Source organism: Homarus americanus, unplaced genomic scaffold, assembly GCF_018991925.1.
Source record: "Homarus americanus isolate GMGI-L3 unplaced genomic scaffold, GMGI_Hamer_2.0 scaffold39155, whole genome shotgun sequence".
NCBI classification, from domain to species: Eukaryota; Metazoa; Arthropoda; class Malacostraca; order Decapoda; family Nephropidae; genus Homarus; species Homarus americanus.
Window position 1 is genome coordinate 6,143,351 of NW_024737042.1, and position 18,646 is coordinate 6,161,996.

Sequence of the window (18,646 nt, forward strand, 5' to 3'; positions counted from 1 at the left end):
TTCCCGCTTGGCTGCCTCTTTCTTCTTGCTGAAGGTATCAGCTTTGGTCCGAGACTGAGGGTTGTTCTGCCAGTCAGTTAAAACAGCGCGTTTAACGTCGATGAGTTCATTGATTTCCGGGTCATTTTCATCAAACCAGTCCTGGTGTATTCTTTCGATCTGGGCCAGGGTCTCTCTGCAGGTTTTTGTCTTGATAGTGTCGAGAATACCCCATTCGGCACTGGGATTTGGGTTGTTTATCAGCCCATGTTCGAGTTGCTCTCTGAAAGCATGTGCCTCCTCTGGAGGCTTGCTGCCTTCACCGTTTTGGAGTGACGTGAAGTGAGAGCTTAGCTCTAACGAGCCGAAGATCAGTGTCGCAGTAGTCTGAGCCACGCATTGCTCGGGTGATGAGGACATCTCGGCGATCTCTTTGTCTGACAATGATGTAGTCGATGAGATACCAGTGTTTGGATCGTGGATGTTGCCACGAACCCTTGAACTTGTCGGCCTGCCTAAACAAGGTATTGGTGATAGTGAGGTTGTGTGCAGCACACTTGCTGAGGAGGAGTAGGCCGTTGGGATTACACTTGCTTAGTCCATTCCTCCCTATGGTTCTCTGCCAAATTTCAGCATCTCTGCCAACTTTGGCATTGAAGTCACCAAGGAGCACAACCTTATCTTCTCTGGGTATAGAGGTTATCACTCTGTCACAGCCAGTACTGTGTAGCTCTGATAGCAGTACCAGAACGGAAATTCCCGAAGCTGGTCTGCTAAGGTAGTGAATATTCTAGTCTAGAACGTGTGAGTTAGACTAATGCGGTCAAGATGTCCTCCATTCTGTACTTAAATGAAGCCACAAGAGAGAGAGGCCATACCTGTTAAGCAGAACGACGACGGTGGGTCCCTCAGGGTGGATAAAGGCGGCGGTGTGTATATTGTGGCTGTATGGCTCCACTACCCACGATGGCACCAGCCTTGACCCTGGCGCAACAAATTTGCTGAAGTGACCCATCACATAGAACATGGGCTGCTTGTAGAACTCATCTTCCTCCTGGAGAGTAAAACAACATGAGTTACTTATAGAACTCTTCTTCCTCCTGGAGAGTAAGGCAACATGGGTTACTTGTAGAACTTGTCTTCCTCCCGGCGACCTGTTCAAAACTTGGGAGGACTGTTTATTATTAAGATTTCACATACTATATGAACACCCCAGTAGCCATCATCCAACCAGTAGTGGTTTCTGCCCTGCACCCCTCACTGTGTACAGCCAAACACTCCTCCGCTAACACCTTTGCCTTCCACTACCTCCCCAACTCAGGCCTTTAAATGTCCTTATCTCTGACCTCCAACTTACAGGGATAAACTCGTACCATTTACGCCTTTCTTTATTGTTTGATGACATAACCCTGAAAGGAAAATAATAGCCTTAGAATACCTTAAACTTACAATACAATTATTTTACTCAAACACTTTCTTCTTCCACGATACATGACTTCAACACGCTGACAGTAATCGCCACACATTCAAAGGTAACAAGTGTACTCTTTCTTGAAATAAATGCTCTCTATTGTATTCATATTAAAGATAATTTAGCAAAATTATCACTAAATTTCCATGAAGAAATTATATCATAGTGCAATAATGTAATAAAACCACATGTTTGTCAGTACGACAAAGGCAATAACAAAATTCTAAATACAAGGAGTGGCGCCATCAGCCAGTCCTACACAACACTTATACTGTCCCACTAGTGATGGATGAACTGAACACAAGGCCCTAAAACCTCCGCCCAGAACATACACAAGTAACATTAGTAAATACTGACCGCGTTGACGATGATTGGCGAGTCGACCTGGTTACCGGCCCAGTTAGGTCCTCCGTTCATGTCCAGAGCCAAGTTCCAATCAATCCAGCCAGTTGAGTGGTGGTTCACACTCTGTTGGTGGGCGAGTTCGGTGGTCACTAGCTTGTAGAAATCTTATAGAGATGGTTAATATCTTGCTGGAGGATAACAGTGGTGGTTAATGCACTGAGAGACAATACAGTAACGAACCACCTGAGGAAAACAACAACAGTTCATACTGTACGCCAGAGTAAGACAATTGTGTTTATGCTATGCATATTTATGATTATGGTGACTTACATCCTTACTGTACTTTGTCACTCCTTGTGTTTCTCCTGCGTTCTCGCGTGTGTGTGTACATGTGCAAGCAAACAGACGGAAGTCAAGAAATAATTATAACGACACACGTTATTCCACCACTAACACCAGAGATGGAACAATGATAAAAGTGGTGAGAGATAAACTTTTGTCTCGAGTTTATCAAACCAATCAGCTAAACAATGAAGGGAAGAATATATCATCTCAGTCTCCTTTGTTTCTCACACATTTAAATATTGTACAAGATTTTACTGTGATGAACAACGTATACAGGACAGTCTGCTACCTTACGGGTTGGATAAGAGATAAAGCTGTCGGATCATATGAAGATTAGCACCTCACCTTATTTTACCTTAAGATATGCCCCAGCTTATTTCACCTGAAGATATGCCCATCAGCTTATATAACCTGAAGATTAGCCACAGCTTATTTCACCTGTAGATTAGCCCCAGCTTTTTCACCTAAAAATTAGCCACCCGAACGCTCACCTACCTAACCTAACCTAAACTAAACATATTCAATCCTAACCTAACTTAACCTAACCCATTCCAGGTAGCATTAGTGTGTTTAATCTTTTTGTGAATTAAGTTGTGAGGCTAATCTTCATGTGATCCAATCATCCACGTTGTCTACAATACAGTCAAGCTCCACCTCAAATGGAATTCGCATCTATTTTAAAACTGTATTAATAACATGAGACTGTACTAATCAAAAATTCAAAATATACATAAAAATGTAGGTCTGTGATGCACACCTGCAAAACAAGCAAATTGTGGCACAAAAAAGTTGGATACAAAACGAAAGCAATTAGCACTCAGTTTAATCGGTTCTGAAGAGCAATCAGTACAGTACCGAAATACTCGGTTTGCCCATCCCTACAAAAATTTTGACCAAGTCCCAGGTTGGTGATCTGACTTTCTGACTCATTTACACACAATTGTAGGGTCTCAATTGTTTCTCTTATTTTGACAACACAACATACTTACAGTATATCGTTTCTCACACTTCATTTATTTGTTCAGTTTTGTATTTATTTATGGCTCATTATTATTTAAAATTTTATTAGTATTATTACATTCTATTACTGTATTATAATTGTTATTTATTTTTGTTTATTATTATTAATTTTATTGTGATAATTCTTACTGTATTATTATTATCATCATCATTATTATTATTTTATTATATTTTCGCCCCCAGGCATTGATATGGGTCATTTAAAATGACACCTGTGCCCGGGTGGGCTAATGCCTGAAAAAAAAAAGTTATTTGCATTCCCCATTCAGATTTCTCAATTCAGCTTCAAACCAAATTTCATTGATAAAGCTTCCTGTGGAGATTCGTTTGTCTCGGGAAAGAACTCTTAATTTTGAAGCTATGCGTTTTCCTGATGTGTCCGGTGACTGCACTGGTTCTTCAATCCTTTCCTATATGCACTTCTCAAGTTGTTTATTTTCTTCACGACTGCATCTCACTCTGCCACTGGATCCACTTCTCTCATCCTTTCAAGAAATTTTTTGTAAGCTGATGCTTTCTTATCCCTTTGTCAGTGTACAGTAGTTTTTAATTTTCCATAGACATTCATGGCTTCGGTAAAACTCAATAAATTCTACTACAAACTCCCTTGAATTCCGCATGTCTGACATGTAGACTGAGCAAATTTTCGGATTTCCCTCCACACGCTCCGGTTTAACTATACAGTTCAAATCAGTACAGTTAACTTTTCTGTCACCGACAGATATCGCTCCGGCCAAGATATTAGCCTGTACAATTAAAACCGCGCAGGTTCCGGATTAACTGTACAGCTTTGATCTGCCCAGTTAATCTGGAATTAAAAACTGAGCGTGTAGTGGGCCCAAGATGAATGTAACAGATTTCTTGCCTTGTAGGCAGCGACTTTTTATTTTTTCTTATTAGTTCAATCTAAACTTAAATTCTGATGGTTTTACTGAGCTCAGCATACACAAAAACATAGGTTTTGAGACCAGAATCGTTGTTATAAGGCCTCTGATAGAACAGTTAAGATGATATTAGTGTTTTTCTCTTCATGTCAAAATGTGATGGTGGCCATCTTGAATTTTGAAAATGCCTAAGGGTGGAACATGCAGAACTTTGCATTAGGGCAATAGGTAAGATATTCTGAAGCTCTCCTGAAAAATTCAGCTTTGTACTAATTTTTTCAAGCTTTTTGCAAATGCTGTTGTACTACATACTGTGTTTACATACCTCGATGATGCTAGTGGCGTAGGAGTCGGCCCGGGACCATGAGCCTAGCACTACAGCCTCCAGCCCTGGATCATTCCACAATTTCATTCCTGGAACTGGTAAAACAATATATATATATATATATATATATATATATATATATATATATATATATATATATATATATATATATATATATATACAAACAATACCTCACTAGTCGGGAATCGAACCCTGGACCTCGTGTGAACAGGGATCGCTACCACCGCACCACAAGAACAACAAACACAGTTCTAGGCTTTGTTTTATTTCATACAAAGCCTGTTCATTCTTCTTTGTTAAGCAACGTGAACCTTCAGTGGGGATTGCCCGTGCCAACTATGTGGTAGGAATAGCATTTTACCGAATCCAGCTAGGAAACACGAGGCTACATATATTAAACAACTTGACAACTCTTATCATTAGGTTTGACGTAAACTCTCGTTTGATTATATGTGTGTCCAAGACACCCTACCTATACAAGACTCGGTGTAAAGGATGAACTTGTCAGGGTAGAGCTGTTGTATCTGGTCCAGGAGGTCCGGGCTGCAATTGTTGTCGGAATACCAGTGAACAGCCAAGCCGTCCACGTACTGAGCGGCTTCAGGATCCGTCAGAATCTACAACGAGAACCCAGATAAAATACACTTCCGTTTGCTAGATTCACAAAAAACCCTGTTTAAACCACAACTGAAAGTGATTTTCTTCAGACAGCCTGTGTGTCAACAAGCTCAGACAGGGAGACCTCATTTCTCACACATTATCAACCTGACGTTGGTGGGAAAGTTTGTTGGACGATATTTTAAGTTATGGTGAATCTAGATGAATATCAATTTACTAAATTATCCATCCAATTTCGGCATTCTACAACTCTGATAACTACTCACCGTCTTCGAGATCTCCGGGAGTTGAATTCTGACCTCGTCGCCAACCATTATCTTCAGTTCACTCAGACCGGCGGCCTTCAGTGTGGGGCCCAAACTGTCCTTGATCCAGTCCCTCATGTCCTCACTGCTCCAGAAACAACAGTTCCAATTCTAGTGAAACAGTCAGGGGAGAGAAGAAATTCGTAAAATAAGTGAGTTTTGGAAAATTTGGCACTGTAGCTGTTTGGCTTGAACATTTCTTGTTGAACCCGTCTAAAACGGTGATGGTTGGGGGGCGGTTGAGAGAGTGATATAAGAGAGCAAGAAAACAGCTGTAATGTTTAATGAAGGTTGAAGTTTGGGAAGAGAAGCAGAGTAACTAAGGAAGAAAAGACTAACGGTACCAGACGGTGAGGGCAGCTCTGCACATGATGCAGGGGAGGGCGGGGGACTGGGGTGAATGAAGTACAAGAAGTGTAAAGTGTAGACATCCAGGAAGTACCAGTGTGCGTGAATGAGTGGAGATTGTGGCGCTCAAGGACTAGAGGGTAAGGACGTGCTGCTGGGTTGTGTGAGGGAACAGAGGTATACATCGGTTTTGTGGCTCGGCATTATCATAGGAGAACATATCTTTGACAGCAATGAAAATGAATGGAGGGAAAGTATGTGTGTCACTGCAGAGGCATGCACGGGGGGAGCGTGCCCCTTCCCCTTAGCTTTGGGAGTGACGATTGACAGGGATGAATTAAAGGTAGGTTCCCAGGGCGTATTTTAACAGTATATTGCAAAGAACCAATGCATAAATATCGCTTTAATTCACCTACATGTAATAATTTTGTCGTTGATTTCTGTTTCGGTCAGAATCAAGAATTGGAAAAAATAATTAAATAAGACCCCAAGCTAATAATTTTACCCAGGTTGTCCATGCGTCCTAAATTCGGTCCTGACTATTGGTTCAATTACCGACAAGTATCAGATACACACTAGTCATAAACTGACCCAAAGACTATCGGTAATCAATGTACTGTATTTGGCCTTTATATGCTATTTCATAAGGAAAAAAGACATTCTGATCTAACAGTTTAACATAGATGTCATCTTAGCAACAAAGTAAAAACATAATTGAAAGGACGAAAATTTATACACAATTTAACCGACAGCATTGTACATTAGTTGAATGCAATCGGGGACAAATTCTCCCCATTATCAGAACAATTAAATCATCTTCGTCTGCCAGTAAAACCTGTCACTAATAGAACATCGAGAATCTGCTTCTGTAATACTAAACCGACCTGAGCCAGAGTGCTGGACTGAGCTCAATAATGGAGTATTTCGTGGTCTACTTATATTTAGAGCCGATGCTGGAGAGAAAAAGCTCATAGATCACATGCAGTCATCTTGGGTAAAGAGAACACCTATCAGTGATTGTTGTGGTGTATAATAATAATCAGAGACCAGATTGTCGGTATTTACAGCATCAACTGAACTATTTTCATTGATAATTAGGTTCATAACTTCATATCCACGAGTCCAAAATGACAACTCTGTCTAAAAATTGTGATGGATTTGTTACCTTGTCTTCACTAACTGGAACTAATATAATAAAGGCCACTATCGAACTGTTAGAAATCATGGTACTGTATTGGTCTCCAAGGGTTCGCGAGCCCTTGGAATATTTGCCAACAGTGCGTAGTAATACAGTGTGTGTGTGTGTGTGTGTGTGTTGTTCCTCCCGGTCATCCTGCATTAAGCGAAAAAGGACGTGAAAGAACCATACTCTAATTACCTGAGTAGAGTATTTTACATGTTTTTACTGTACCAACTTATACAGTGTGTGAGTAGCGGAGTGCTGGGAGGACTTACATTGACTGCGGTGTCTGCTGGGTGGTTCTGCGTGGTGAGGCCCCATAACGTTACACCCGCAGCCTCATACTCCTTCACGAATCTGTTAAACAAAACACCAATAGTCACACACATGACACTGTAACCCGGGCAAATTTGAGTAAATTATTGCGACGTCAGTCAAAGATGTAACGATCTTTGTAACATTTCTTATTTGCTGTGAATAATTATATTTATTTCACGGCTCCATATTCCGACGGTTCATCGGTTCAACCTGTTTTACGAATCTAAGCTAGGGAAAATGGCGTAGTTTCTATCCAATTAAGCATTGCAACCCCTCAGGTGACGCGCGAGGAGTGTGTTCCAAGGGAATGAATTCCAAAAGGGAGGTACTGTACGGTACTCAGTGTGTTTACTTGTGTTCTTGCTTGTCCGGAAGATATCTCAGGCACTTTTTAAGTTAGGAAGCTGAAAATTTAGACACAATAGTGACCAAGTAATTAAGCAATTTTTTTAAACACATTTTGTTTGGTATGGCATGGAGTGCACTGAACGTACCGCTACATGTTCCCTTCCTTTGCCATTCCCTCATAATATTCTAACATATTTTACGTGGAATATAAATGAAATCATTAATACATTATATACATGGTTCTAGATTAAGTGGATCACAGGTCGTCCAACAACAGTTCGGAGTCCATTAAGCCTGGGACTCAGTTAACCATCAATTTAGGTATGAGCCATTAACCGGTTTGTTTGTCGCGCTGTAAAGCCGCCGCGCATCGAGAATCTAAAGGCTGGATTTTGGCAAAGAGCATAGACTATCCTCTGTAGCCAGTCTCCAAGCCTAGCCACTACTACACTGTAACCCGAATATATCACTTCAAATAAAAAATAATAACAACCTTCTACCCCCACGGGCCTACAGTAAACAAACAAGATACCGAGCTGTATCAGGACATTTCAACTTTATTGTGTATGACTTCAAACTCGTCTTTCTTTTCGTTTCTCCACTTGGTTAATATTTTATGTTGGTGGTACAGCGGTTTCCTCCTGTACAAATTCGTAACAAAGCAAAGACCGACCGCCAGAATGGCTACTCGGCTAATAAGCAACGAGTATATGAAATCATCCTAGTAATTTTTTTTTTTTTTGCATACAAATCATTAAGGTCAAGATAAAGTATGGAGGAACTGTAATTATTAGCATTGTTGGAACTCATGCAGATTAAGAACCCCAACTGATTTCACCTGATGATTAAACATCCTCCTCCCTAATCTTTATGAAATCCTCGTTGGTTTTTAGCCAGAGAGAGAGAGAGAGAGAGAGAGAGAATGTTGAGTGTGCGACAGGAAAGACAGACAAGAGATACTGTAACATAACTGTACCTCGTTATCCTGAATGAAGTTCAGTGATAATTTAAACAGTATACCAGCAGTCTTTTAACCTCTCTTAGGGATTATGGGGAAACTTTCGTCGTGGCCCTCGACATCTCCAAGGCATTTGACAGGGTATGGCATAAGTCTTTGCTTTCTAAACTTCCCTCTTATGGTTTCTCTCCCCCACTTTGTTCTCTAATCTCTAGCTTCCTTGAGAACCAATCCATGGCAGTTGTTGTCGAGGGATCGATCTCTCGCTCTTTCTCTACCAATAGTGGTGTCCCACAGGGTTCTGTTCTTTCACCTACTCTCTTCCTTCTTTTTATCAATGATTTACTTCACAATACAACTAATTCTATCCATTCTTACGCTGATGATTCTACTCTTCACTCTTCTTCACATTTTCCCCTTCCCCCTAACTCTCAAACTAGATCTGTTTCTAGAGCTGATATCATTACATCTATCAATGCGGATCTGTGCAGCATCTCTGAATGGGGAGGTAGAAACTTGGTTAAATTCAACAGTAATAAAACTCAGTATTTACCAATTACACTTTCCAAATTAGATGATCTCCTACCAAACACATTTCAGGAAGCTATCATTCTGCCAAATTCTAAATTAGATATGCTAGACCTCACCATTTCCTCTAATATATCATGGAAGCAACACATCCATAACATTGCTAAAGCTGCCTCCCGAAAGTTGGGAATGTTGTACAGATGCCGTAGCTACTTCACTCCTGAGCAGTTCCTTCAAGTATCTAAGGGATTCATTCGTCCTAACTTGGGAGTACTGCTCTCATATCTGGGGTGGCTCTTCTTCTGCCCAACTGTTAGATAGGGTGGAATCAAAGGCATTTCGTCTTATTAACTCTCCTCCTTTAGTTGACAATCTTTCTTCCCTTTCTCTTCGCCGCAATGTTGCTTCACTCTCTCTCTGTACAGGTACTTTAACGGGCAATGTTCAGTGGATTTGGCATCCTGTGTACAGCCGGCAAGGCCGTGGGCTCGTAACACGCGTCTTGTCCGCGGTGCCCACCATTTCTCTGTGGATGTCGGTCACACGAGAATAACCCGTTATAGTACCTCCTTCTTTCCTCACACAGCCAAACTGTGGAATGCTCTGCCTTCTTCTGTGTTTCCATACTCATACAATCTCTCACTTGAAGGCTTTTGTTAAACCACCAATGTATGTAATAAGTCATTTATGTCCAATGTATATTTTCAGCCTTCGGGCTGCAGAATTGTTTCAATAAACCGTTAATTATTATTATTATTATTACTTTAAAAAGCTGGTTTTCCGGCATCTTCGTGATGACTCAACTATCAATGATATCATCAATCAAATGATTTGCATTTGTCATATATATATATATATAGAGAGAGAGTAATTAGATAAAAACACTTTACTTCACACATCAGGCTTGCTGATCATATCAAGGTACATATGTATTTAATTTTCTATTTGTTTAAAACATAACATGTGCTCATTAACGAACATACTCAGCACATTTACTGATGTTTAACAACAATGTAGCCTTATTATCATCTTCCCATGGTTAAATATACTCTCAACAGGAGCACTATAGAGTCAGGCACAGCCCGTGCCAGATTGATCAGTGACGGAAACTTGATTTTGCTTTGCTGTCAGATTTGAATTGGAGTCACATCTGTCACTTATGTCACCCTGCCTAAGAAAATTTACCATTACCCAAGAAATCATTATTTTTGGTGTATTTGTGTGGTACAAGGTAGTGGCTTGAGGTGAGGTAACTTCCCCTACCTGAACCTAAACTTCACCAGTCGACAACTGCCTCCCAACAGAGCAAAAATCTGAGACTGACAGACTTAAGCACCCAAGACCGAAACCTACATTACTGTTGTGTACTAACGGGTAACACTGGCCCGTCGTGTACCAGCACTCAAGGCTACGGGTAACGCTGGTAGAGAAAATTCCAAACATTGTGAGGATGAACAAGTCTCTCGGGTATAAAATGTAAGAGTACCTGTATAATTTATTCGTCTGGTCTGAATGAACGAAGTTGTATGCCTAAACATTTTGGGTGCTACTATAGCGTGCGATCTACAAATATATCTTTAGTCTAACCTAACCTAACCTAACCGAAATATCTTGTAGACCGCACGCTATAGAAGCACCAAATTTTAAGATATTCATTGTTTAAATTACTTAAGCAGTTTTAATAATATTAATCTTGTGTTGGAACAGGCGAAGATCAATATCTTACTTAACTAAATAGTTGGACCAGGGTTGCCTCATCTCCGGCAGAAGCTCACCATTCCCGTTCAGTTTACCGTTGGTCTTCATCCAGGCTGGAGGAGCCCACGGAGACGCGAACAGTCTGAGGGGTCGCTGAGCCAGCTGCTGGGCCCTCAGTATCTGTGGCACCTGGTGGATGTTAACGGTAAAATGTTATTACTCCACTTCAACAACTAAGGTCTTTAAGCACCTAACACTAGTCCATCAACAATTAAAAATTAGTAGAGATATGATGGGCACACTATCACGGCACTAATATACGGCTTATTTTTGTTTATAAATACTTTGAATATATGAATATTACTTTCTGTAGTCTACAATAATCAAAATTAATATGATGATGCAGTAAGATATTCAACCTTCAACTAGGTGGACACACAAGAAGGCTGTCATGCATACAAAAACAGCGCCTGTAATACAGGGTGGTTCAGATATATTTTACCACTTTTGTGTGAAGTGGAATATTTTCCTACATATTAGTATTTGTAACTGTCAAAAAATGCAATGATCATTAACTGGATTTTCTATTGGAAAAAATTACATTTCAGTATAAAGGTGTATTTACGTAATTACAAATAATTTTACACAAATAAATGTTTGACATTAAGTTTTTATTTTTTCCTCCCCGTATAACACCTTATAAAGTTTATCCTCCTGGGCGAGGGTGAAGTGCTCAAGAAGAACGTCGTTCTCCACGTCGTTGTAGGAGTATGGCCTCACGGAGAAGTCAGTGCCGGCGATGGGAACCCGACATAAGTCGTACTCCACACCCTCGGGCGCGAAATATGATCTGCCAAGTTGATGGTTTTACAGAATAAATGAAGCTTATTGAAGGTCGTTAAATGGATTGTTAACCAAATTTCTCCTCTCTGGAGGTTTACTGTATAACAGACACAACTAGTAACAAAACGGTAGAGAGAAGCAACAACACCTGTCAATCATTAGCCAGATGAGAAATATCTTTCATTTCAGTGGAAGAAACTTAGGGAAGAAATATACATATTTATCTCACACTTGAGAAAAATTTGGTTTTAGGTGCAATGCCCTAATTACAATATCTACCTCTCAATAAGACACCAATTTCTATATGTATCTTTTCTGTCTTAACTGTTCTCGAAAGAATAATTAAGGACATGGATTTAGTGTGTAAGAAAGAACTGACTGACCCCCTAACCGGCAAATAATCTTACAAATGACGAACAGGATAAGTAAGGTAAGTACGAGTGTGAGATCAGGTAGAGAAGTTGTGTTGACAAACCTGAGCAGCAAGTCCTGGGCAGGGGGAGTGAGGGCAGCCACGTTGATGGTAGCTGCGTCAGTGAATGCCGCCCCGAACCCCAGCATAGCCTGGCGAGGTGTACCGGTCTCCACCACCACCTTGACCCTCCCTGACACAATGAAATCACAGGACAAAATTTGAACGTGAATATCTGTTTTCCTTAGAACCAGGTGGAGGTTAGCATGTCTGGTGAGTCTATACCAGACTGATAAACACTGAGACATTTACAATATGAGCCGGAGCACCGTTAAAACAAAACTACAGTTGATGGTCGCATGAAATCCCTCAACAGAAAATCTCAACAAAACAAACTCCCACTATCAATACTATGAGAGTGGATAAAGCCCCACCGTTCCATGTTTCTTTAGTATATAGTACTCGGTAAATCAGGATATATTACATTAAACTTAACTATGGCAATAATGGCGGAGGACTTGACTTACCTTCTGCTGGGTTGTGATCCAGCTTACGGGTCTCGGTGCTGAATCTGAGCCCATCCCTGGAGGAGGTGACGATGGTGAAGTGGCCAGAGTCAGGTAAGGTCAACCGACCCGGCAGGTCACAGTGATGGGCGTCGCAAACACATACTACACTGTCTGACCCGAAGCTTCGCGGACGACACTCTGTTCCACCCGAAAAATTTTCAAAACCGTCAATAAAAAGTTCGAACAGTGAGAACAGGTTGAGCTTTAGTCCTCAATATCAATGAACATCCACCTTAACTAGTTAGGTTTTCTTAACACCAGTGACAAGACAAAATGAACATACGGAATCCCTTTCAAAAATATTTTCTACTTTATATTTTTCTTCCAACCCGTGCAACTTAACCTTATTAAAGGTGGATTATCAGTGTAATTTTAATGTTACCTTTAGATATTCGTCTTTGCGTTTAACTTTAAGTCAACTAGTTATTCATACCCTCATTACTGTACCATAGAATGTTCTTATCCATATCACTCTCCACATCATTTATGGATGAATACAATATATTCTAAAAACATTGGTATATACTTCACAACATAAACAAGAGCATTAAACTTTTCAGGTCTTTTCATATCTTTTATTACGAGGAACATTCATTGAACGAATCTTCGAGAATCCGACGATGGAAATTCACAGAAAACAGACAAATCTTTCCCTGTGTAACATCCTAACACTGAAGTAAACGACCGCCAAATCCCACTATCATTTCATAACACGGGCGTTGCTCCCCAGTCCTCACGATGTTTTGGAGAAAACGCATTATCTGGATTGAGAAAATGTACAGTATTGTATTTCATAAAACTTAGCTTCAAACTATACACACTAGGTTCCTGAAAAACTTTGTGGTTGGAAAAACCGCGGTGGGCAAGACTAAAGGCTTATGGGAAATATGGGGTTAGGTTCTATGGCTGCAGATAACACCTATCAAACCCAAACTAAGTTTCCTGTTCCTTCACTAAACAATACCTGCATTGTACATTTAATTAAATTTGAGTCACATATAATTTTTTTTTGTGAATTAGGTGTTTTGAGTATTGTCTATTCCAAGTAGCATTTACTTTGGGAAGTTTGGGGAGATTGGTGTATTGCTAATGTAAAAATTTTCTAGAATGCATTGCATCAGTTTTGTTATGATTTGCTTACGTATTGTAAGCCTTGATCAGAGTACAACGTTCTAGAACAGTGGTTCTCAACCTTGTTTGCCCCATGCACCCCTTTCACAACATGTCAGAATGTCATTCCCCCCTCCTTTCCAAGATTGTCTGCCTCAAAAAGTGCATTCCAAATAATATGCATATAATACTGAAAAACCTTTATTTTTTCCATATTAGTACATATACATTTACAATTTTACATGGATTATTTTTATAGTGGAGTTTTACAAATTAAATGCCAATTGAAAATGTTGATGGATTTATAAAACTTGAATAAAAGTAAAATAGTTTTTTTATATTTATAATGAATTACTTAACAGACCAAACTGAAGCATAATGCAATAAACAAAAAGTTCAATAGAATACCAGGATATTGTAAATTTGTAATTAATTTTATTCAGATGAAGATTACAGTCAATGAGAAACCTGTGATTGTTTTTTCTTCGCCAATTCTGGGATACGCGGAGGAGTGCTTGAAAGGGCACAACGCAGGTCATTTTCTACCTCTAATCTACTACGTTGCTTCGCTTTAATTTGCAACAGAGTTGAAAAGCCTGACTCACAAAGATATGTCGACACAAACGGAAGCAATGCACGGATAGCTCTTTCTGCCACTTTTGGGTAGGAATCGCACATCAAGGGCCAAAATTCTGTGATTGATTTCTCATCGAACATATCTCTTGCTCCCGAATCAGTTTCCCCCCCCCCCTGAAAACCTGAATTCCCCCCCTGGGGGGAATTCCCCCCTGGTTGAGAACCACTGTTCTAGAATTTCCCAGGCGTATCTCGTTCCGGCTCCTACATCGGCCTGGATGGTGCTATTATGTTCTCCGCGTCGTCTGAGCAGAGGTATATAAACACCAGCGAGCTGCCTAGGAAGTAATCGACTGTTTCTGCGCAGAGTGTGAAGTAGTCACTCATCAAAGTTTGGGAGTCCGTGTGTGTATGTGGGCCAGTCCAGTCCCCACCTCTTTCTGGACGGCGAGTCTGTGTAAAGAGACGTGACACCGCACACACGCAAACACACGGCAGAACTGTGTCTTTTATGTAATCAGGTCAGACAGGATTATGTTTGTCAATCAGTTATTATCGTTATTCATAATCAGGTTACACATTCAGTGTTGTATGATAAGGTATGAAGGTTAGAGCCCCTTCGATTTCTAAGCATTAATTAAGCAGCAGAGAAGACGGTAGTGCAGGTCGAGGTGCATTCCAATCCGTTCGAAAATTTGCTTCGTATCCACATGAATATTATTGCAAACCGTTAAGAGTTCAACTAAGACATTATCTACCATTAACGTAGTATAATATATTTGTTTATTAGTTAACCACAAGTGATCGTGGGCACTCGTGCCCGGTGGTGAGTCCGGTGGTACAGTTTACTGAGGTTGTTATAATCATGGTCGTGGTTGTTATAATCATGGTCGTGGTCGTGATACTTACAGTATCTAATATACTATAAGACGGAATAGAATAAACGTTAGAATAATTAATTAAAGAAATATTCGCCATAAGGAGAGGTTAAAATCATAAAAAAAATTATTATGAATCACCGATGATCATTCCGAGATAAATTATATTATGAAGAAAAGTGACCTTGATTCTGGTTATATTAGTCACAATCTGCTTAAGTCGTCACCTGTGTTAAGTCATCATAGTCATCATCTATGTTACTCAGTTTTAGGCCCATCTCACATGACTGACCGACCATCGATATTTTTCCGCGCGAGGGTGTTAGTTTTCAATACGTCTTATTATTTACGCTGGTGGATGTAAGGCCTCCTACCCTCACTGACGCAGCTATGGTCAATTTGGTGTTATTCTTGTTTATAAATGCCTTCTAATCTGTCTCAAGTCTATCCGTCCTGTCTATTGCCATCCCAACTGTCTGTTCGTCTGCGTGGTGTTTGAATGTAAGCCCGCCTGTACTCTTTGTGTCGTCAAATCTGTCTGTCTTATCCGTTGTTGGCGTGTGTCTGCCTGTTTGTGTAATGTGAACCAGTCAGTCAGCTGTCTGTCTGTCATGTTAATTGCCATATTGTCTATTTGTGCATGTATGAATCTGTCTATTTTTGTCAACCTCCTGTCTGTCTCACTGTCTATATTCACCCTGTGTCTATTGTAGTCATCTTCTCCATGCATTCCTGCTATTATCTCTTTTCCATGCACAGTCAGCCACAGGAATAAGTATACACTGTAGCTGTAAGGTCGCCTGGTAACGTTGAAACTGCGCATCTAGACACACATGATGAAACTCAGCTCCCCCCACCTGTTATCTCTAACTATTTTCTGTTTTCCCTTCTTTATTCTTCTATTTACTCATCTTCCTTCCTTTACTAATCCAAACAACATTAAAAAAGTAGGCTAAGAAAAAAAGTGGGGGGAGGAGGAGGGAGCCGTGCGATAACTGCAATCGTGGGCTGACAGCTTACAGCGAATAAGGGTGCACCAAGTCCGTAGACTTGCATCGTTTTCCATCGTAAATATAATGCCTTCCTAAAGAAACCATCGACGTGGGACCAGGTTTGTTCCACTACGAATTTTTTGCGATTTTTCCACCAAGTTTGATGAAAAACGATTGTGCCGTTTCGGCTGCACAAACAGACAGACGGACAGACAGACGGAAAGCGCTACAGTATATTAGAAGCTGTAATTTTCATCAGTCATATTGCAACTAGATTAGAACGTAGTATCAATGACAGAGGATATTATCATGCACCGACTCATCATTAGCAATAGCTGTTGTCATTGCCGCATAATCGGTGGTCACTGTGGTGTGGAGAAATCAAGAACCAAGAGGACTGTGAAGAGCTGCAGAAGGACCTTCGTGGGCTCCAAGAATGGTCGAAGAAATGGCTGCTGAGATTCAATGTCACGAAGCGTAAGAGGATGCACCTGGGGCATACCAACGGTAAGGAGGCGTATCATATGTCCCAACGGGATGAAGAAACTGTACTATTTGAGACTGAATGTGAGAAGGACCTAGGTGTGTATGTTGACAATGAACTGAAGTTCTCGGGCCATTGAGAAAAGAAGGTAAATCAGGCAAATAAATTATTGGGTCTTATAAGAAGGTCGTTCAGATATCTAGAAGGTCTGTCCCTCGTAACGATCTTCAAGAGTGAAGTGCTTCCCCATCTGGAGTACTGTCACCCCGTCTGGTCCCCGAGATATGCTAGGGACTGTCAGTTGGTTGAAAATGTTCAAAGGAAGGTCACCAGACTGGTGCCTGCACTTCGGCACTTCAGCTACCCTGAGAGATTGGAGCGCCTGAACTTGCCTAGCCTATACTACAGACGGGCAAGGGGTGACCTAATTGAGGTGTATAAGCATCTCAAGGGGCACTACTCAGTCGAGTGTCCTTACTTGGAGCTGGCGGACGCTCGCCTCACAAGGGGTCACAGCTCAAGATTGAAGAAGCGGCAAGTACAGAAAACTGTGAGGGCAAACTTTTTCGGATAGAGGGTTGTGAACTCTTGGAACAATATACCAGAAAATGTTGTGACGGCACCGAGTGTGAGCTCTTTCAAGACAAGACTTGATCAACACTGGAGCGGGTTCAGGTACATTCAGGAGCCGGTGTATGCCCAGTACTTGCCAACATTGTGTAACAGAGACGTGACCGATCGCCCAAGCGGCTGACGAGCTGATCGGTGGTGAAGAGGATAAAAATAAGTAGAAAGTTGACAACACAACAAACATATAGTTTCTCACTATTGATTTTTTCATTTTTTAGTTTCTTTTTGGTTCTTTATCATTATTGTTATTATTATTATTACAGTGTTATTATTTTTATTGTTAGCATTATTTTATATCTAATTTTGTATTTTTTTATAAATTTTATTTACTATGAATAATTATTTAATTTTACTTTTGTATTTTTTATTATTTTTTTATTTAATGTGAATTATTATTATTATTATTATTATTATTATTATTATTACATTTTGCCCCCCAGGACTCGATGTGGGTCAGTGACCTGTGCCCGAGTGGGCTAATTCCTGTAAAAAAAAAGAAGAAAAAAAAGAAAAAAAAAGAAACATTGTATCATTACTAGAGAGAATGACATAATATTCCCACAAACAACAATTGTCAACACCGTTTATGTTTTCCCACCTCCTCGGGCACCTGTCCAAGCAACTGACGGGTCAAGCAGCGCCCACGGCCCTCAAATGTTCTTTGCTCTGGTTTGGGAATGTTTCTTTGGGAAACTTCTAGGAGGCTTCTTAGGTAGTAGGTAATAGGCAGCCACCAAACAGGGAAGATATTAGAAGCATTATGTGTTGTCTAATGGTAGACCCTGCTGCCATATGGCGTCACTAAAATTATGACCAAGTCCCAGGTTGCTGACATGACTTTCTGCCTCATTTACACACAATTTTTTTTTTTTAAGGAGATTAGACACCCGGGCACAGGTTTACCCACACCACGGGCCAGGTAATGAAATACATAATAAATAATAATAATAATAATAATAATAATAATAATAATAATAATAATAATAATAATAATAATAATAATAATAATAATAATAATAATAATAATAATAATAATAATAATAATAATAATAATAATAATAATAATAATAATAATAATAATAATAATAATAATAATAATAATAATAATAATAATAATAATAATAATAATAATAATAATAATAATAATAATAATAATAATAATAATAATAATAATAATAATAATAATAATAATAATAATAATAATAATAATAATAATAATAATAATAATAATAATAATAATAATAATAATAATAATAATAATAATAATAATAATAATAATAATAATAATAATAATAATAATAATAATAATAATAATAATAATAATAATAATAATAATAATAATAATAATAATAATAATAATAATAATAATAATAATAATAATAATAATAATAATAATAATAATAATAATAATAATAATAATAATAATAATAATAATAATAATACAGTAATTCATAGTAAATA

General features: G+C 39.3%; 1 protein-coding gene across 1 annotated transcript in view; it reads right to left on the reverse strand.

The window, feature by feature from the left end:
* LOC121872630 (lysosomal acid glucosylceramidase-like) overlaps positions 1–18,646 on the reverse strand; it is a 36,474-nt gene that overhangs the window by 16,043 nt on the left and 1,785 nt on the right. The window contains exons 2-11 of the mRNA XM_042375545.1: positions 12,474–12,653; positions 12,010–12,139; positions 11,388–11,541; positions 10,720–10,880; positions 7,117–7,198; positions 5,275–5,424; positions 4,863–5,007; positions 4,370–4,464; positions 1,808–1,918; positions 858–1,033 (exon numbers count right to left, since the gene is read on the reverse strand). Of these exons, the coding sequence (XP_042231479.1) occupies positions 858–1,033; positions 1,808–1,918; positions 4,370–4,464; positions 4,863–5,007; positions 5,275–5,424; positions 7,117–7,198; positions 10,720–10,880; positions 11,388–11,541; positions 12,010–12,139; positions 12,474–12,653 (1,384 nt within the window). The remainder of the gene's footprint in view (positions 1–857; positions 1,034–1,807; positions 1,919–4,369; positions 4,465–4,862; positions 5,008–5,274; positions 5,425–7,116; positions 7,199–10,719; positions 10,881–11,387; positions 11,542–12,009; positions 12,140–12,473; positions 12,654–18,646) is intronic.